General features: G+C 44.0%; 1 protein-coding gene across 1 annotated transcript in view; it reads right to left on the bottom strand.

The window, feature by feature from the left end:
* Positions 1–5669: 5669 nt before the first annotated feature.
* METRNL (meteorin like, glial cell differentiation regulator) overlaps positions 5670–21844 on the bottom strand; it is a 34252-nt gene continuing 18077 nt past the window's right edge. Inside the window, exons 3-4 of the mRNA XM_065415838.1 lie at positions 7361–7420; positions 5670–6585 (exon numbers count right to left, since the gene is read on the bottom strand). Coding sequence (XP_065271910.1) covers positions 6269–6585; positions 7361–7420 — 377 coding nt within the window. The 3' untranslated portion in view covers positions 5670–6268. The remainder of the gene's footprint in view (positions 6586–7360; positions 7421–21844) is intronic.

The following is a 21844-nucleotide window of genomic DNA, read 5'->3' on the forward strand; positions in this document are numbered from 1 at the left end:
GCTACTAGTGGCAGGAGAAGGCCACCCACCAGAATGTAGCAATTCCTGGGGGAACTTTCACCCTGCAGGGGTAACTCCCATAAGCAGTCATAGGAGCTGCATGGAAGTAAACAGATCACACGTTGGCTCTGATCAATGAGGCTTACTTTTAATCCTTTCTCCTCCGCCCGTGAAAGTGGGTTTGAGTAAGTTTATGCTTCCAATGGGAAAATGAGGATACTGCTGAAAACACCAGCGGCCTGTCTATACTAGTACTGCTGCTGTCACTGCTACAAGTGGAGCTGCATGGGAAGTAGCAACAAGGTGCGGTTTTAGGAAACAAGGCCTTGTCTACACAAGAAAGTTGTATCACTTTGACTATCCTGGTATGTTATATCAGTACAACAACCCTTCTAGTGCGGATGCAGTTATATTGGTATAAAGGTGCTTGATAGCACTATACTCATTTCCATATAGGACAGGGAATAAGGCACCTTTATATCAGTATAATTGCCTCCACACTGGCGCTTGTATTGGTATATTGGTAAGAAACCCTATCCCCTAACTGAAATAGTTATATCGGTACAACTTTCCAGTGTACACCAGGCCTTAGTCTAGCATAGCCAAGAACTGAGAGACAAAATGTAAATGTTACTTAGATGAAAGCTGTTGAGTTTTCTTATTGGTATCTAGCTAGGCTCAACAGGCATTTCAATCAGAGCTTGCAGGCACACCAGTCACAATAGCATTCCTTTGCCTTCCAAAGTACTTGCTACTTAAAGTAAAGAACAATTGCCATGTCTACAGCAGGCTGGGGCAGTGCAAACTTTCCCGCAAGCCCATATGTTCTGCTACGCCATAATACTCCAGTTAAGGGCACCCACACAAATCTGCCAGCCCACCTACTGCAATAAGCTCCTCATGTCCTGTCTAGAGTTTTACTATATTGGGTAATAGGCTCCTGTGACCCCCCAGATCCTCAGTGACAACTGGCAAAGGGCTGTAAAGGGTTACAGCCTCTCACGGGTCTGGTGCGTACATTCTTGTTCACCAGTGTCATGTGAGATCTTAAATAAAAGCTGGTGTCACTCTGGTCACCATAATCGTCATACAATTTATGTACAAAGACTATGTAAGGAGCTATGTGTATATACAGAAAATATGTTTTCAGTCTGTAGGTTCTAGTCCCTTGCCAAGGCAAAAAACAGGTTTTCTGTCATATGAGATGTTTATTCATCTATCTGTTCACATGTAAACGGAGCATTGTCTCATTCACAATGGGCTGCTTATCATCAATCTGAGCTGAATGAAGATGAAGGATTGCAGAGGACTTCAGAGAGAAAAAAAAACTTAACAGGAAGAAGCAAGTGGAGGGAATAACCCTCTCTGGAGGGAACACTTCAAAGATTTGCTGGACTATATCTAGGGGCAGAGAAGGCATCCAGCCTCTCTCTCCCCCACCCTCCACCCCCCCAACTGAGGGAATAAAAGGAGAGGGCTTTTACCTCATGAAAAAGTGGTCTCAGTCAGGCTTGGTTGAAAACACTGAGGAGAATGTTGGGTAAGATAAAACTTCTTTAGACAGGAGGTTAACCTGTTAGTTTAGTCTCTAGAGAGAATGTTACAATTTTGTTTTATATGTAACCATTTGGTTCCAATATTCTTACTCACTATTGCTTGCATCTTGAATCTTTGATAATAAACATATTCTTGTTTTCACTAGACATATCTCAGTGCTGTGGTATTAAGCAAAGGGCTGGTCCTGAGCTGGATCTTACAAGCTGGTGTGCACTGTTCCTTTGGGAACAGCAGGCCTGGTAGTTCTGTGAGTGTTCGGTGGATAACGGTCTGGACACAACAGGCCATGCTCTGAGGGCTCAGGGGTTTTGCAAAGAGAGAGAGAGGCCTGGAAGCCAGTGCTTGTGGTTTCAGGGAGCTGATCTGCAGCAGGCACAGACAAAGCCACTCCCCACTAGGAGCAGGTGGTAATGAGATGCCTCACAACCCTGGTTCCCCTGGGGAGCGTCACACCTCCTCACCACACCCCTTTGAGGATAAAAATCAGGAACTGTGAGGGAAGCCATTGACTTAATTTTCACTTGCAACCTGAACCATGATTTAAATGTAGGTCTCAGAGTTAAGATGCAAATGCACAAACCCCCCCCATCACTAGTCTTATATATTGTGAGTGCCATCAAGCTAGAAGGCTCTCAGCAAAGAAACTCACATTCACCATTCATTTATTACTGGGAAAGCAGCCAGGGATGATCTGGGCCTGCCAATAAGGGGGGGGGGGAGGGGAGGGGAGAGGGAAGAGAGACAGGCAACCAGCTTCAGCAGCGTCACTGAGCATACTCAGTACAAGCCAAGCAGCAAATCTGGGGGGCACGGAGACCCCGCATGCTCCTCCCTCCCCCCATGCTTCACTTCAGACAGCAGCAATGGACTTTTTTAGGGGCCCACACAGTGCAACAAAAATAACCCTTTACTCACAGGACTGAGGCTGGGGAACTCGCTGCTCTATTCAGCTGCCTCATAACAAACTGAGCTGGTGGGAAAACTCCCCCTGATAAAACAGGAAGTAGGGGAGGGGTGCAGCATGGCTCCATCCCCAAGTACTCTGGGTAACCCAATTAACCCCATGATCACCACTTTACTGCATCACCATGCACAATTGATTCGTTACTGGTCTAGGTAACAAGGGGCCCTGTGTCTTCTCCAGCAAAATATACTGGTTGGAAAAAAATACTTTGCAACTACCTAATTTGTCCATGTTGATCTAATAACCTGGATCATCTTCGTCCAAATCATCCCCATTAGGTGGCAACAAATGTACCTCTCTACATTACAATTTGGCCTATTTGGGGTTAACTCAGCAGATTCAGAACCTAAATGGTAAGAACATTAGAACTGTAATTTCAGTTTGAGAGTGGACTCCTCCCAAAAAAACCTTTACTCAGCCTTCACTGAAGAGAATCCATACCTATTACACACGCCTATATACGTATGTAAGTGGCAGCAGGCCAACCTGCAGGTGGAGCAGGCTGCAATTACACATGGTATGCTGGAAAGGCTGCAGCATGACTGGCCGTCTAACCTGGGTTTAAGACCAAAACATTGCATAGAAAGGTGTTACTCCCAAAGAGCTGGGCTTTGTACTAAATTATTGCTCATTCAACCACTCCCTTCACTCCCTTGTAATTTCAGTTAAGCAACTCCCAGTAGTGTGATGAGCATGTGCCAACTCAAAAGGCTTTTTCTAACAAAGTATGTCAGCAGTTTGCAGGAGAGGTGAGGCACAGCACAGCAGCAGGGGCAGGGAGCGCTGTGATTTCCCCTGACACCTGTCAGTAGCAGAAGGTGCAAGGAGCTTTCCGGAGAATGCACTAAGATGTTTTAACTCAGCTGATAGCAGAGCTGCAATATCAAGAGGTGACGCACTCTGCCCCCTATGCTCCCAGCTTGAGGAATGAAGTGCAAGGGTAGAGAAAGGGAACAATCTGGGCTTAATTCCAAGCATTGTAGTGGGAGGAAGAGGGAAATGCAGGGGATTGGTCGCAAAACTTAAACCACAGCCAAAGCCATGTTTTGAATAATAAAGTCTCCATGCTTTGGTATAGAGTTTATTTATTGTTGCTGTTCTTACAAATGCTGGCTGAACATTCGATCCAATTTTCTCTCTCTAACAAGCTGCCATAAAAAACATCTATTGACTTTTTGTTACCCTTCTGGAAAAACCCCACAGAAATGAATAGAAAGGGATAGATTTTCTATAGAGTTTGTGAAATATCCTGCAGGATTTAGTAGAGAATGATTATCCCATCGTAGAATTTTATAGGTTAAGAACTATAGAAAGGATATTCCATATATTCTGTGGATTAGATCAAACCTCCATCAATCTCTCTGACATGGGCACTTTCACCTGAAGATGTGTCGCCAAGGCAGGTTCAAGCCGTACCCATATGTGGAAACGGGGTGAGGCTCAGCTGCCCTTTTCAACACTGTTTCACCTTCAGGCACTGTGTAGAGACTCATCCACATGATCCAGCATCTGTACTGGAGGAGGGGGAATAGATGGGTTAGGCTGATCAGCACATCATCCCCTGCCCTCCCTCAAGCTCACGGATATGTCAGAAAAAGGTAACAGCACAGAACTATTTTTTTTTTCTTCACTGCCTGGGACCCCCACATGCAGGGATCAGTGCAGGTCTCATACAGCCAAGCAGGTAAGACTGTCTACCGCCAGAGCCTGTGAAGAGGTACAGGGCCTTTGTGTGACTAGCCACAGCCTCCAGAGGATCTCTTGCTGGGGTCTTCCAAGTGTGAGTTGTGGGGTGGGCCCCATGGCTTTCTCAACAGGTAAAGGGAGACAAAGCCTGTGACATGGGGAGATCTCTGCAAGAGGATCCTAGTGGGGATTTCCTTTCCCAGAATCCCCTCCATACCCTGGCCAATAATTTCAATAGAACCCCAATGACTTCATTCCTATTAAACCCTACAGGACTTTTCCATAACAATAGTGGCCTATTTTAGAACCTCAAGGGGGGGGAGGGGGAGAGAATCACTATTGCCCACTGTAAACATGTCCAATCTTGGCAGCTAACCCAACTTACATGCAAAGGGGCAAAGCTAAACCTTAGGGAATAGTTCCCCTAGTTAAAATGGAGGTAAAGGAGATTCGCAAGACAGGGTGAGAGGAAGGATTATCTCTTAATGGAAGGTTTACTCATGGAAGCATTAGTGGAAGAGAGATGGTGGTAATGGGAAATATTGGGGTTGGAACACAAATAACAGCTACGCACCCCCAAAGTGGCAGCACCAGAAAAAAAAGAGTTGAAGCAGATATGTAGCAACAGGTTATGTGGAATGTCATCGCTGCTTCAGAGAGAGCTACCATATTGTCATTCAGACACCACCTCACTGCAAAGGAACCAACCTCTTGTTCATTTTAAAAGGGTTTTATTTTCCAGGTGAAATTGAATAGGAGGGGATGAACCTGCCTTGGCGACACATCTTCAGGTGAAAGTGCCCATGTCAGAGAGAGCTACCACAGACCAGTTGAGGTTCCTAGAGAATGGAAAGAGTGGAGAGGGGGCAGAGGCCACTCAAGACAATCTGCTGCCCCCCTGCTATACCCTAGAATGGAGGGGTTTCTGGAGGAACGCGATGAGCCTTCTGATGGTTCAGTAGTTATGGCAGAAGGGGTGGCAGGATGGGGGAAGCTCCAGGTTGTAGCGCCACTCCCTCAGGTTTGGCCCAGCTGCCCCCTCTATCATGAGTGGGTCAAGTACCACTCAGGCTTGGCCTCACTGCCTCTGCCACTCTAGGCAGAATCCGCTGACCTGGGCAGCTGCCCAGTTTGCCTACAGCTAGAACGTGCCCCAGGTGGAGGAAATACTTGTTTTGGACTGGTTTCCCAAGTGACCTACCAAGGGTGAAAGCAAGAGTCATTCAAAGCTTCTTGCCTGGGATATGTTTCTTTAAGAAATCTCCAAAAATAGATCCTACTCCCCCTTTGAAAACCACTGCAGTTCCCAACCCCACATAGGCACTTGGGCTTCAGCAGCCACAAAATACGCAAGCAGTAATCTATAGCATATGGATGCTTAATCCACATGCACATCTGGAACTATGGAGGCTACAATTATGGAGAAGGAGAATAAAAGTCGTAACAATGTGGGTCAAATCCAGGGACCTTTATTTCTCTGGAATGGAAACTATTCGCCAGCCTGAATGAAAAATTGCAGGCGGTGATTGTACATTCTTTCAAATAAAAAAGAAGATGAATTTGGCTCCATAAATTTCTGTCATAAGAAACATCTTCGAATTGTACACCAAGCTTTTTACAAAGCATCAATGTTAAGATGATTTTACCATGTTCTATCACATTCTCAACCATTTATACAGAATACGCCATACCAAATGCTACATCAGCTTAAGACATTTTAAACATTAGTATTAAAAAGATACAAAGGCAGGTTGGTTTTCATTGGGTTTTTTTAAGACATTGGAGTTTTCTGTTTGCTTGTTTTCCTAAGGAAATTGCTAAAAAAATATAATAACTTAGTTCATAGGGACAAGATGGGTTAAAAATCCAGCCTTGGTTGCTTGGCAGCCTTCTGAGCTCGTACCTCTGTTGCTTCCATGGACACGTTCCGCGTGGCTCTCACTCTGCACACCAGATTTCTCCATGCTTTTAGTTAATTACCGTTTTGTTCAGAACGTTCACCGGGGCCAGGAATTAGTTCCGGCCAAGCGCTAAGAGCAATCTTCAGCCAAATAGGGGGCGTCAGTCTGGGCCAATTTCACATGGATTTAGCCCTTTGTCCTTTGCCTCTTTGTACATCCTTTGGAAGTCTTTAAAACGAGGGGCACAGCCTAACCTGGCCTCCCCAAATTGCATGCGTCCCGTGAAGAGGAAGTCTCCATCTCCTGGTCTCACCCCACATTCCAGTGGGGTCTTTATTTGTCCCCGCCAGCTCCCATTTTCCTCTGTGGGCTGAAAGACTTTGCTCTTCTGCCTGTAGAGTTTGTTTGCGTGGATATCTATTACAGATTCTTGCTGCTCTGCCTCATTTGTTACATCTTGGATGGAACCCCTGACAACTAGGACACAAACAAAATAAAGGGAGGGTTACATGAAACTGCTTTGGAGGCTTAGATCCAAGTTCAGCGCAGATATAAGCAGGAGTGATATATCCACTTACATCACCTCTGAACGTGACCCAGTAAGTTCAAATGACTAAGAGGGATATTTATAATCTTTGCAGCCCATCTCCTGGACTACACAGGCCCACTTGCTTCTATTACTTTAAATTCAAGCATGAGAAAGTTGCATTAAAAGTAGTAATGTAATAATTATAAGAAAAAAGTTACACCACAGTCAAAAGCATGTTCAGAATATTCGTGTTTCTCTTGGTCTATACATTTTGCTTGTTGCTGCCATTACAACTATTAGCTGAACATTAACTTCCCCCTTCAGAAATCTGACAAGAAAACAGCTTTGGTCTTTTGTTAGTGGCCCATTTTAGGACATCAAGGGGAAAATCCTATTGCATGCCCCCAAGAAACCTTTGAACTTCTACCTCTATTATTGTTGCTAGGTCTCTCTTTGTCCTCTATAGAAAGAGCTAGCCAAGTACAATGGCTTTAATTGAGGCCCTTCATGTCTCCTCCCATAAAAATGTTCTCTCTTGGTTCTTTGTGTGTCCCTTGCCTACAGTTTGTTTACAGAAACCGGTGAAAGTTCCCTGTTTGTTGCAATTTGGTGTTTAAATTTAATCATTGTTTGCGGCGGTTTCTGTAGCCAAATCCAGCAAACACCATAGTAAGGGGGAGAGAATGGGGGAGCAGCAGCAGAGAAGAAAAAAAAAAAACTCACCAAAATCACTAGTGCAGACAGCCAAGAGGACTTCTGTATCACTGCAGGGACGGCAGGGAGCTAGAAAGAAAGGGGGCAGAGATAATGAGAGACTGGAAGACAAGTTGTGGGATTGTTTGTGTTAGTAAACAAGTGGCTTGCATTCAAATGACTAAACACTCGGGGTCCAGTAACCCAACTGGCTGAGAATGCTCAACAACCCAACTGAAGCCGATGGCAACTGACTGTGCTCACTGCTCAGCACCTTGCAGAATCAGACCTTTAAGATTAATGTATATTCCAGGAGGAATTTTTAAGAGATTCACTATATAGTGATTATACTGTGTATGTATTATATGTACTGTAGAAACCCTCTTTAAGTGTACAGGCATGTTTATATATATATATTATATATATATATATATATTTATGCCTACACAATTAAAGAGGGTTTATACAATACATATATATGTGCAGATGCAATTTATTATGGGTATGTTTATAGTATGATCCATTGTAGAATTCAAAGCCCTTGTAAAAGCTTTGAAGATCACATTGGATTTAAACTATTAGGGCAAAACTTCCTTTCTATAATTTATATAAGTGTAGTTGAGTTACTTCTCAAGCCATTTAGCCTAACAACAGATAAAGATCCAGTGTGTTGGGGGAAGGGAGCATATGTTTGAGGACATCAAGACAGAATGGAAACTCAAGCCCATATCTGTTAAAACTTAGTAGTACAAAGACCATTTCCTGTACTGCTAGAAATATCTGAGTATCTACACTAATCTAATCAATGCAAGAATGTGGCTCCTCTTTGTACTCAGCCAGCTACTTCTGAAAAGAAGATACTGTAGTAGCAGTACAGATGTTTCTATAATACCCTATTGAGTAAAGGAATTTGCTTACTATCAGGGTCTACACGATCTAGCAATACTAATTAAGTCTGTTTGTTGAATGCTTGAGGATCAGAGCATGTTCTTGTTGCTTGATATTATCTTAAGGTTGCACTTGAATAAGAAAAATGAAAAAATATCAACTGTGCTATTCTCTGTGGATTATCACAACTGCTAAAACAGCTAAATGGAGATCACACAATGGGGACAAGGCTAAGTGTTAAAAAGCAAAGTTTAGTTGATCAGACAATCCGAGATTAAGGCAAATTAAAGTCACCCAAAATCATCATCTGAAACACTGAATAAGCAGATTTGCCAACTTTCAACCCTGATGGCAAATTCATCCATCCATTGCACTAAGAGGTAAATTTAGACAAATATGAACAAGGCTCCTTAGCTTAGCTATTTCCTCAATGCTTAACTTTTATCCTTTTTATTTTAGACAGCATAACCGTTCTTCAACATAAGACACAGCAAATCTGTCTTGTTTTCAAAGGTCCCATCAAAGCAGTGATCCAAAGAGAATAATTACTACTACCAGTCAGATGATTAATACATCATGTAATACACAGCTTAATAGGATTAACTGGAACACAAAATGCACATTTCTGGGCAGGAGAGATTTGAGAGAATAACTCAAAACAGGCTGTGAAATTCTTGAGAGCTACAGACTAAGAAAATAGGCAAAGTGGTTTTGATAAAATGGCCCTGACCTGAACCTTTACCCAAAGACATGAACCAAAACAGAACTTCTGAGGATTACAATTAAAACAATCAAACCCACACACACACTTTCCCTTACCCAGCATTTTTGTGCTATTTTATACCATTCCACTTTTCAGTCAAGTTTGGAAGCACTGTACCGAACCCAGCCAGAACCAAGAAATAGTTGAAGTCTCACAAGAAAGCTTGAATGGGAGATTTCTAACACAATTTCTTTTGATTGGTATCCAGACCAAACTTCCAAACCTTCTGATAGCTAGCAAAACGAACATAGGCTGATTTAGCAAAGCACTTATGCATGTACTTTAATTCCGTTGATTTTAATGGAACTTACACAGTCCTCTATGGCCCCAATTCAGTGCATGTGACAAAGTTAGGAAGTCCAGAACAAAAAAACCACATTTTCTTGTATTAGATTTTGTAAAACCTAATAATGGAAAAGCTCTGATGATTTTTTAAAATGTCAATGAAAACAGTTGTGTGTTTAGATCCAGTTATCTCTCTGTGGCTCTTACAAACCCAAACAAAATATCTGCACATGAGAACAACCAGCCCATTTTAGTTCTCAAAACAGAGTGCAATACAAATAACAGCATTAGACCTGAAAAGCAAATGATACATTAAAGGTTCTTTTCATTTTAATAGTCTAATGGTAGAGAACAGATAAGGACATTTGTTAGTATATTTGAAATATGGAACCAGGTCCCTATAACAGTGGGCTCTCAGAAACATGGATACTAAAGTGAGAGCACTATATTAACTTTTTCCTTTCAAATTCTAGGCAGTGGCGGATTAGCCACTGGGACAATTGGGGCGCTGGACAAGGCCCCATGCCACAACCCCATTTCCCAGCAGGAACACGGGGGATGGGGCAGGGGGACTGCAGGCGGAAGGGATGGGGAGGGGCCCCCCACTTGCTCTGGCCCAGGGGCCCCACAAACCCCTAATCCGCCTCTGATTCTAGGTCAAAATGGAGTGCTTAGTACATCTCCCACTAAACCATTACTCAGAAGTCCTTTCCAGTTCCAAGCTGACTCATAGTAGTTTAGTGGTGCTGAAGCACATTCAGAACTACTTGCAGCACCTCCAATGGTGGCAACACAAAGCATATTCTAGAACACCTCCCTTCACAGTATCCCTACCACCCTTTTGTCACTTGCATTCAGACCACCAAGTATACTGTGCAATGAGTGTGCATGAGTGGATGAGGGTGGGGAGAGATAAATACTGATCCTTGCTGAGGCCAACTGACCATAAAAGGCAGAATACATTCAAAGTCATTAAAATGGAAAGTTCAATTTTATACAGTCTCATGAAGAGCAACAAATCCCAGGGATTTTTTAAAAACATGTGCTTTATTATGGTATAACACAGGGGTGGGCAAACTATGGCCAGCCACCCATTTTAATCCGGCCCTCGAGATCCCGCTGGGGAGCGGGATCTAGGGCTTGCCCTGCTCCAGCTAGGAAGCAGGGTTGGGGGCCACTCTGCGCGGCTCCTGGAAGCAGCAGCATATCCCCGCTCTGGCTCCTATGCATAGGGGCAGCCAGCAGGCTCCGCTTGGCACTCTGCCCCTGCCCCAAGCGCTGCCCTCGCAGCTCCCATTGGCCGGGAACTGTGGCCAATGGGAGCTGCAGGGGCGAAGCCTGTGGACGGGGCTGTGCACAGCAGAGCCACCTGGCCGCACCTCCATGTAGGAGCTAGAGGGTGGACATACAGCTGCTTCTGGGAGCCACTTGAGGTAAGCGCTTGAGGTAAGCGCCCCCCGGATCCTGCATCCCTGAGCCACTCACCTGTGCCCCCCTGCCCCAGCCCTGATCCCCCTCTTGCCCTCCAAACCCCTCGATCGCAGCCCAGAGCACCCTCCTGCACCCCAAACACCTCATTCCCAGCCCCACCCCAGAGCCCCAGCCAAAGCCCTCACCCCCTCCTGCACCCCAACTCCAATTTCGTGAGCATTCATGGCCCGCCATACAATTTCAATACCCAGATGTGGCCCTCGGGCCAAAAAGTTTGCCCACCCCTGGTATAACACATATGATGTGTTAAATTAGCGCTGATTTACACATATGATGTGTTAAATTAGCGCTGATTTACACATATTACAGTACTTAACATCTGATCCAGGCTGTTGGCTGGATAGGTTTTCTCCATCCAAGGCCAGAATGCCATGCACACCCTGGCCCCACCCTACAATGCGGACAGCATATTTATTTACATCAAAAATGTTAAACATTTATTTTGTCCCAGGAGAATTAGGATCTGATTGAAGTTATTTTATGAAGAAACCTGCACAGTTATTAGAGAAGAGCATCAAATTCACAGCAGGACGATATTCTCCCCACACTCCACATTGCATCCCCTGCTTGCTGACTAAGTTTTGTGGCTTACCAGGTTCTCTCACTTTCAACACTGAGCTATCGGAACTAGAGACAAAAGAAACCCCAAACTTCAACCAGTTTGATTTTTTAAAACTCATTAATTCAACAAGCCTTAATTCATGCAGCAGCAGAAGAAAAAAGCAACATTTTATTAGTTCCCTCCAAAGCCCAGATGCCTGTAACTCAACTATAGCGCTCATGGCATAATGCCTGCATTGTGCATGTCGGCTGCCAAATCTATTGGGAATTCCTCTGATGGATTTTGACAGTATCCTGACCTGAAGTAACCTGAGGTAGCCCCCCCAGCCAGTGCCTCTGAAGGCCTCTCTATTCAATTCACTGCAGAGGGGGATGTAATTACATCATTCCTCACAAGCTAGCAGTCATGTCCCAGCTGCTTTGAGCGATTTGCCCTCTGAACCTGATGTTACTGAGGAGGACATGGTGATACTAACAATAGATTGCACTTGTTGGCCAGCAGACTTGTTGAACCTGTCTCTCTGTCCTTCCCATGGGGAGAACGGGGCGGGGGGGGGGGGGGAAAGAGAGGAAATAGACAGGAGTAGAGAGAGACTGCTAATAAACTGCAAATCCAGGTGATCACTGCTTGGTGTTTCTAAGCTCAAAGGGCTTCCCAACAGCATGTGCTGGAAAGGAAATAAAGATGAATGGGTTTGGAAGAGATATCATTCGACACAGAGACTAGATTAAAGTGCAATTTTAATACACCATCTTGTGATAAAGAACTGGTGTTCCCACCATTTAGGGAGCCAAAGAGTCAAGGGCAGGTGCTGGGGAACAACCTAGATAAATCCCAAAGCCAGCTTTTGGGATCTTCCAAATCTACAGCTGAGGCTGTCCCTCTTCCCCTGACATGTAGCACAGTTCCAAAATGCATATGGCCATATGTGAGCTGCTGCTACCACCTGAAATTGAGGGAGAAGATGGTTCAGAAGAGATTACATTTTAAAATGAAATCCCTAATCTGCTTCCCTCCAGAATCCTCACACTGGCCCTTCAGAACACATACAACCCATGTTACCTACAATAATGTACCATAAGTTTTATAAGTAACTATCCTCAGCCATCTCGACTCTCCCATGCTTTGCACCATAACTCATTGTTTACACCTGGGCAAAGTAGGTGTCAAATGCTACCAGATCAGAATGTCTGTTTCATACCCCTTCAATATAGAGGCAAATAACTACACAAGAGGCAAAATCAGTCCGATGTCAGGAATTTCCAAACCACCATGAATAAGCAGAATCTTCAGCCACACTTGTATTTTTGTCCAACCATGCATCTTTAAACATCTTGCCAAGGCCAGGTGTCCAGTAGTGAAAAATTCAAGCTTCTCATGAGACATCCCCTCAACAAGCCCAAGATGTCTGGTTTACTGAGCCCACCTCCTGCCATCCCTCTGCCCTATTACCATCAGCAGCCTACATGTTGAAATGTACAAGAACCCTGCTGGTAAACAGCAGGCAGACAGGGTTCCCCTTTAGGCAGAAATAGAAAGGCTTAATGCAAAGTGTTTGCAGAAAACCACTTTACTGAGGCATATCCTTTGGTTTCAAGAAGTAGGAGTGCGTGCCTGCGGTGCGGGGGGGGAGGGGGGGAGAAAACGGTGGTTTGTTTGTACTTCCCATTCCCCAGAGAAGATGCCATTCTCTCACATTACAATCCTTCAAAGGATTATTTATAAATCAGATGAACACTAGCTTTAACTTTAAAACCCATTGGGAGAACCTGAGCCTGGTTGAAGCTCTTATCCCTCCTAACTAAATACAGACCCCCAAAAAACTATGGAACTAACCAAACATTTGCTGGCATCACATTGGTCATCACTCTGCTTTTGTGTTAACAGCCTGTTTCCCCATCTTGTGTCTGTCTGGTCTGTTTAGTTCACAAACTCTTCAGGGTAGGGACTTCTCTGCTCTGTGTTTGTGAAGTGCCTAGCACAATGGGGTCCCATTCTTTGTTGGTCCTTATGTGCTACCACAATAAACATGATTCCTAATAATGCCTACTAGTTAAGCTCAGCCCAGGAAAACACTGTCACAACTGCCCCCCCTTGTTGGCAGTCTCAGCCGACAGAGCGAGGACTGAAGGGGCCCGGGAGACTGAACTGTCCCTTATACTCCTAGCGGTGTTCCTTCCAGGTAAGGGTTAGTGCAATTCTGCACAGCAGTAATACGCACTGTGCTTATTTTGGGGCCCCACCAGAGGGCTTCAGTCTCCAGGGAATGTCAGCACCAAATTCACATGGAACAAACTGCTTCAAAATATTAATCGTCAATGATTCCTGTGATCTAAACTTAATTTTAAAATGCACAGATGTGGCCACTGATTAATATGCATTTCTCACGGAGTCATTTCTACTTAAGATTCAGCAAAATGAGTTTTGTCCCAATGATTCTGCTGGTGGTGGAGTATTTGAGAAACAAAATATTCCTATTCCATGGCCCAATCCCACTCTTGCTGCCTCGAGTCAGAGCAGGCCCTTCCTTATAAGTTAATTTTCCCAAGGCCTTCTTAGGCTTCCTTTTGGAAGAGTTCAACATCTCCCCAGGAAATGAACTTCAGTCCAAAAAGCCACTATTCTGCACCAGTGGTAGCTGAGGTTTCTGGACAAGTGTTCCATTTACCAGACTATGACTGTGCCTGCATCAACCAGTACACCACCTACCTTTCTTTCAGTTTGGGGAGCTCTAACACCCACCATGTAGCTTGAGGGGTGGTGGAGCAGGAACACCCAAGGAGGGGAAATCTGCATCACTTATCACAGAAATCTCAAGTGCTGTTCTAGATAAGCCTTCAACTCTTCTCCTCCCATCAGCGTTCTGGATCTGGATTCTAAGACCCGCCTGACCCCATCCCAAAATGCAGCCTGAAATGGCATCAATGCACCTGGACCTAAATTGTGAAAGGACAGTCATCTTAAATCTGACGCAAACAGGCTAGCTGTGACCTCATGTCAACAGAACTACATCCAAGCCACCTGCACTACAGACAATACCTCCAGCCACAAAAAAAAAAAAATCACATTTCAATCACATGATGGAGAAAATATGGAGGTCTAATGCAGAGAGCTTCTCTACAGCTGTGGCGGAAGTTAATGACTCCTGACCACATGACACAAAGGAGCATCTCCTCACTTCCTTGCTTTATGGCATTTTCCTGTCTCTTATTTGGATAGTATTACATGACTCTCTGCAACCACTGCAACTTTCCTATACTAACGTTTTATTATGAAAGTTCCAAACTGTGTAACAAACATACAGCAGCGGAACATGTGCTCAGCTAAATAACATCAGGATGCAGGTGTGAGAATGACTTTGCTTCTTTGACCAGCAGAAGAGAAGAATCATGCACTTGACATACTGGAAAAAACTCTTGCATACAGAACTGTACTGCAGTTGATGGAGTCACATGTGGGATAAATTCAGCTCACAGTCTTTGTTGGGAGGTATTAGTGTCATTAAGCAGGGCGAAGCTGAACAGAACTGGTAACCTCAGAGCGGATATAAATGGCAGCCCAGAACAAAGATCATGAGTGAGGATACTAAACACTATGCCTCCCTTCTACAGCTGGCCTATGATAATCTAATAGTTGGCACACACAGTAGGTCAATGAACCAATGGTTGGGGCCTGGATCTTGTCAATCATGACACTAAAGCAGGAGTGGGTAAACTTTTTGGCCCGAGGGCCACATCTGGATATGGAAATTGTATGGCGGGCCATGAATGCTCACAAAATTGGGGGTTGGGGTGCAGGAGGGGGTAAGGGCTCCGGCTGGGGGTGTGGGCTCTGGGATGCAGGAGGTTGGGACCAAGGGGTTCGGAGGGCGGGAGGGGGATCAGGGCTGGGGCAGGGAATTGGGGCACTGGAGGGGGTCAGGGGTGCAGGCTCCAAGCGGCACTTACCTCAAGCAGCTCCCGGAAGCAGTGGCATGTTCCCCCTCCAGCTCCTACACGGAGGCACAGCCAGGCAGCTCTGCGCAGTGCCCCATCTGCAGACGCTGCCCCTGCAGCTCCCATTGGCTGCGGTTGCCGGCCAATGGAAGTTGCAGGGGCAGCACTTGGGGCAGGGGCAGTGTGTGGACCTTCCTGGCTTCCCCTACAAGTAGGAGCCGGAGGGGGGACATGCTGCTGCTTCTGGGAGCTGCGTGGAGCCACGGAACACATGGAGCGTGGCAAGCCCCGGACCCCGTTCCCCAGCAGGAGCTCGAGGGCCGGATTAAAACGTCGGAGGGGCCGGATGTGGCCCCCGGGCCATAGTTTGCCCACCCCTGCACTAAAGCATACATAAAGAGCCTACAAATGAGCCTTTTGCTGAAACTTCGGTGTTACGGTTCCAGAATGCTGTCTACACAAAGGGATCACTGCCAAAAAAGCAAAATAAGACAATATCTAGCCTTGCATTAACAGAATGAAAGTGAGGGCACTTATCTTCTATAACAACAAAAGTACAGCAAGACAAGGTTAAAAAAATCAGCTCTGATTCCCTGGCTTAGCTCGCTTTCAATGTTCAGTTCAACATACACAAATCTACAAGCCTTAGGCAGGTACTGGAACTATGGTATTTAATTTTCCAAGAGTAATTTAACCTGCAAATACATTTAATGAAATTCAGACTTTAAGATGCTGTGTCATGGATTGTGCCCAGAGGCCTGAGTTCATTCCACTTCCTTCCCGGTAAAGAGAGAAGGGGTTGGGGGAGCACAATCTAAACCTTATTGTTGGAGACACAATGACCTCTGCACTCTGAGAAATATAAAATCCATGCGAGCTCCTAAATCAGAATTTAACTTTTAATAGAAACTTCTTCCAAGAGAGCATTAAAGTTCTAAATACTGAAGAAGCAGGTTTACATCAACAGTTCCTGACAAAGGGATTTAGTGTTAGATGAGCCTGGTTTTTAAACATCATTTTCAAAATGAAACTTCACTTGGCAGAAGAAACTATGAATCTTCAGTAGTATTTATTTTTAAAATTGGCAAGCTAACCTCATTCTGCTGTTCATAGCCACAGCACTCACTCCATTAAAACAGATCAAAGGCCAGCTAGATGCACAAACATGCATTTATTTAGAAAATGCAGAACAGCTCTTTTATTCAAGCAGCTTTGTATAGGGCTAAATTGCACCTTCAGGCTCAGCCCTGAGCAAGGGGTTGTACACACCCACATCAAGAGATTGTACACACACCAGGGAAGGAGGGCAGAGACGAAACTCAACTCATTCCCTGTTCCTCTCTGCCCACCTATTCCCGGGGGAACCTTCAAAGAGCAGGGGCTGTGCTGTGTGCCAGCCTCAGACCCAGGCAGGCCTGACTCAGCCAAGCAAGGGCAGGGCTTTCCTGCCTCAGCCAGGCTGAACTACAGCAGGGGCACTCATTCAGATCAGCACTCTTGCGCCTCAGCCGTTGCACCACCACCATTCCTGTAACTCCTATTAAACCTGCCTGCAATGAGCCCTTTGGAGCAGAGCTGGCTGCACATAATGAATATTTTTCTGTGCTTAAAATCACTTGTGCAGACTGAATTTTTAGCTAAATCCCTTGCATTGTTCCTACCCCAGAGGGCAGGACTTAGCAGAAGCTTTTTTCCACAAAACCGATACTATTTTGTTTCATTTTGCTGTAGAGGCAAATCTTTAACAGTTATTTCTCTGCTTTTCCCCACAACTCCATTAAAGAGAGTGAACCAAGCTGGTGGGAATTGTTGCGTCTGTATGTACACAAAACACTGATATGAAGCCATAAAAAAAAAAAAAAAAAAACCACGTGTTTATTTATCCCACAGTTCAAGCCTCTCTGCTCCCCTGTGCATAGCAGCTGCCCCCTTGCAAAAGCATCATCTCCACACAAGTGACCTAGAGCAGCCCAGGCATCTACCAATTGAATGGACAGAGCTTGTAGCTTTTACCAGTCAAAAGGCAGTACTTGCCTGAGGTCTATAAAAATTGAAGAGGGGGTGCTCCCACCACCAGTGAGATACACAGGCAGTGCCCTGCTGAGTAGCCCAGCTAATCTTCCAGCTGCTGGAAAACAGAAGGAACAAGGAGTCCGGTGGCACCTTAAAGACTAACATTTATTTGGGCAAAATCTGATAGTCTTTAAGGTGCCACCGGACTCCTTGTAGTTTTTGTGGATACAGACTAACACGGCTACCCCCTGATACTGGAAAACAGAAGGGTGCTGGGACTTCTACAGAGTGTTACCCCTGAACCCAAATGAGCAATTCCATCTTTTATATCAGCCTCTGGCTAGTAAGACTCTGAGACATTTGAAGCTCCTCCATCTTTTAGCTGCTGGAAGGGAAAAGGAACATTCTGCCCATAGCATAGCATCCAGTTTTCTTTCTTGCTTTCCTATAACAAGCTCCACCACTACTCTTATCTTCTCTGAGCAGCAGCGTGATATGGACACAAATCTTGTCTGTTCTACAGATTTCTGAACAGTAATAGTGAAACTGACCAGAGTATTAACTTTGCTCTTCCTTGCTGCATAAAATAGCCATGAGCAGTATCAGTGGCATTGGAGCAGTGTGGCTGCAGACTCAGGAAGACAGCTCACAAAGTTATCTTTATCATCAGAAGGACTGGAAAACTTATTTTAAAACAAGATTAAATTCAGCAGAAATTGATGATTCAGCCACTTCCCTCCCCTAATGAGTAGGTGTTGGAACGTCTTGGTAGTAGCAATACATTTCACGTTTCAGTTTCCCTGAATGATGTGCTAGCTACAGGCTGAGGGGAACATGAAATTATGCATAAAATATTTTTTTAAAGAAAGAAATCCTCATATAGGATGTTAATCTACAGTTGACAGGATATGACTAAGGGTTGGTCTACACTTCCAAGGTATATCGGCGTAGCTACATTGGTCAGGGCTGTGAAAAAAACACAGCTCTGACTGAAACACCTATGACAACAATACCCTCAGTGTAAATGCAGGTATGTGTATGGAAGAGGGCTTTTGTCGACACAGCTAATGCTGTTTCAGGAGCGGGGTGTTCCTACATCAACTGAAAAACTCCATTTGTCAGGATAGGCTGCATCTACACTAGGACCTATGCCATCATAGCTATGCTAGTATAGGCTCTGTAGGGTAGACGTTCCCCAATAGGTCGCCCATTTCATGCTCCTGTGTTAATGAAACTATACGGTAAATCAGATGCTCTGCTCTAGTTTCAGAATTTCCCCGTTGCTCTCTGGTATCAGTATAATAAAAAATAAGAGAGCTGGTACCTATTAACACAATTTGGATGCTTGCCAGGAATTTTTCAACCACCCTCCTGCCCCCCATATGCAGCATGGATCTGAGTGGAATGAAATTAATTGACAAGAAGCTGGTTAAAGTTAAACCTGAAAGTGAGGTAGTGAAAGATCAAAGATTAAGTGAGCCTTTAAAAAAAAAAAAAAAAAAAAGACATAAGAGCCCTTTTTAAGTCCTATTTCTAGCAGTGGAATTCCTCTATGTGAGGGAGAACTCTGGGGTCTGTGTATGGAATTATAAAAACAAAAACCAACAACTAATTTTTAAGACATTTTCTGAAACATCATTGGTCTTGATGGCCACATTTATTTTCCCGTTCGAAGTTACGTGCTCATTTCTGATTGCAGGGCTTGACAGATTCATATACTGGAAAACAATACAGGATTCTTCTGTGTAATAAGATCATGCTTCTGAGCCAGATGGGGGGCTAGCTTGCTACCTTGCACCACTTACAGGCATTTACACCTGGGCAATATGGGTATAAACTGCTACCATTAACTGCACAAGTGACTCTGGAAGGTTTAAGGCAGTGAAAGTCAGGCCCTAAACAAATTCCAAGTATTTGTACTGTATTACATTGTATATTTTGTGTTTACTGTAAATAATGTAGCAGATTAAAGCGTAAGAGGTTTTCTACACTGCAGTTTATTAAAACCAGGTCCCCACATGTGAAAACCTGGCCCACATTTCAGTAGTAACAGAGTTCCTTCCGGGGGGGGAATGCAATCCCCCTCCCCAGCCCCCATCACCAGTCCTTTCTTTCACTACAGCCTCAGGAATTAGCAAACTAAACAGTTTTGCAGAGCAAGCAAGGAGCATTATTAGAGACTGCCAAGCAACTCCGCTGGATCGCAAATCTGTTTGTGGGGCTATCTTCTGCTATACATAAGGGTCAGAGCAAACAGAACCCCAGCTGCCTGCATAATATACCTGATTGCTTATTGGTTTTGACTGCCCACTGAGTTGAGAAATAAGTTAAGTACATTCATGGTGAGTCTAGCAAAAATAAGCTATTTTCTTCTACCCTCTCCCCCTGTAGCTGTGTATTTATCATTACAACTCTATTGTCACCTCCTCCGCTCACTGAAGAAGCAGACTGTATTGCGCTGGCGACATCAAAGGGCAGCCACAGCTGTATACTACACTGGAGTACAGGGAGTAAAGAAGAAAGGGGATCCAGTACCAAATTCCCTATATATTACTCAGGAAACATGAAAGCAGGTAATGGGGTGAAGCATTCTATGGAACTTTGTTAATAAAAAATGTTACACAACAGTCCATTTTGAAACCCAGGGTCTCCTCTCCAAAGTTTTAAAGGTGTTGATCTTAGGCCTTGCAAGCTTTCCTCCCCACCACCCAGTTTAAATAGTTTAAGATTGTATATGTTACCACTACTTTGGGGGAGATCAGTTCTCAGCAAGGGGTTCTTGTGCGTTCAATCTCAACATCTCTGTCATCTACTGCAAATTTGTCCCAAATTTCCAGAGTCACATAAATGGTTCAAACAAGTTTCTGGATTCTCAGATCTAATCCCATTGTAGCTTCCCTGCTTAGATGAGCATGTACTTTACAAATGACCAATCAAGCCAAACTAGATGCTTGCCAGTAACAACAGCTTCACTGCAGCTCACACTAAATCCTCCATCTTTCAATTTTTGTTTGACTTTTTTTTTTTTTAAAGTATGTGGTATTGGATTTTGCTTCGTTCTTTAGCCATTCATTTGCATCTGGCTGGTGGATCTCATCTTTTGGGCACAGGTAACAAAAACTAGTTTTATTTAAGAGTATGTCTGCGAAGGGGATGAACAAAGGGAAGAAAGCACAATTTTGTTTTCCTAATAACCTATTACTCTTATCAGAAAATCTGCCTCAAAAGCCTCACAGCTGGAGGCAGCTCACTCACAAGCAATTGTTTCTGGGTGTAGCCTTGGTTTGGCTTGAAATGCAGCTTTCTTTGTTTGAAGCCAATTATGCAATCAACAAATGAATACTGGCTGATGAAGTGCTATGAAACATATTCCACTGCTTTGTGTGGACACAAATGGACCACAGCAAGTGGTTCTTTTTTCTTGGCAAACCTGAGGCCATGTCTACAATACCACTTATGTTGCTCAGAGATGGGGGGGGAGGGACAAAAAAACCACACCCCTGAACGACATAAGTTTCACTGGCCTAAGTGGTAGCAAGCACAGCGCCATGTCGGCAGAAGATGCTCTCCTGCCAACATAGCTAGCTACACGAGCGATCTCAGGGCGCCGCTGCATCGGTGCAGCTGTGCTGCTGTAAACGTGCTAGCGTAGACATGGCCTTAATCCCAGAGACAGAGAATTTTTTTTAATGCTTCTATTCTGAGGTTATTTAGTAAAAATTAACAGATCTGACAAACAGATGATTCTAGGAAAGAAGAAATAATAATTAAAAGAAAAGAAAAGAAATGATTGATTTACAATAGTGAATGCTTTGAAATTTGAATGATTCCTCACTGGAATTAATCCTGTGCGGAGAGCTAGGAAATCCCACCAAAGGATTTGGTTGCTAACCTACTGAATTCCAGAACATATTTCTATTGGACCTATTATGGTAGCTTCATAAGCTTCTGATGTTCACTGGAAATTAGGGCTGTCAAGCGATTAAAAAAATTAATCGCGATTAATCACGCTCTTAAGCAATAATAGAATACCATTTATTTAAACATTTTGGAATGTTTTCTACATTTTCAAATATATTGATTTCAATTACAACACAGAATACAAAGTGTACAGAGCTCACTTTATATTTATTTTTGATTACAAATATTTTCACAGTAAAAAAAGAAATAGTATTTTTCAATTCATCTAATACAAGAACTGTAGTGAAATCTCTTTATAATGAAAATTGAACTTACAAATTTAGAATTATATAAAAAAAACTGCATTCAAAACAAAACAATGTAAAACTTTAGAGCCTACAAGTCCACTCAGTCCTACTTCAGCCAATCGCTCAGACAAACAAGTTTGGTTACAATTTACAGGAGATAATGTTGCCCACTTCTTGTTTACAATATCACCTGAAAGTGAGAACAGGCGTTCGCATGGCACTGTTGTAGCCGGCATCACAAGATATTTACATGCCAGATGCGCTAAAGATTCACATGTCCCTTCATGCTTCAAACCACCATTCTAGATGACATGCATCCATGCTGATGACGGGTTTTGCTCGATAACGATCCAAAGCAGAGCGGACTGA

This window comes from Emys orbicularis, chromosome 13 (assembly GCF_028017835.1).
Source record: "Emys orbicularis isolate rEmyOrb1 chromosome 13, rEmyOrb1.hap1, whole genome shotgun sequence".
NCBI classification, from domain to species: Eukaryota; Metazoa; Chordata; order Testudines; family Emydidae; genus Emys; species Emys orbicularis.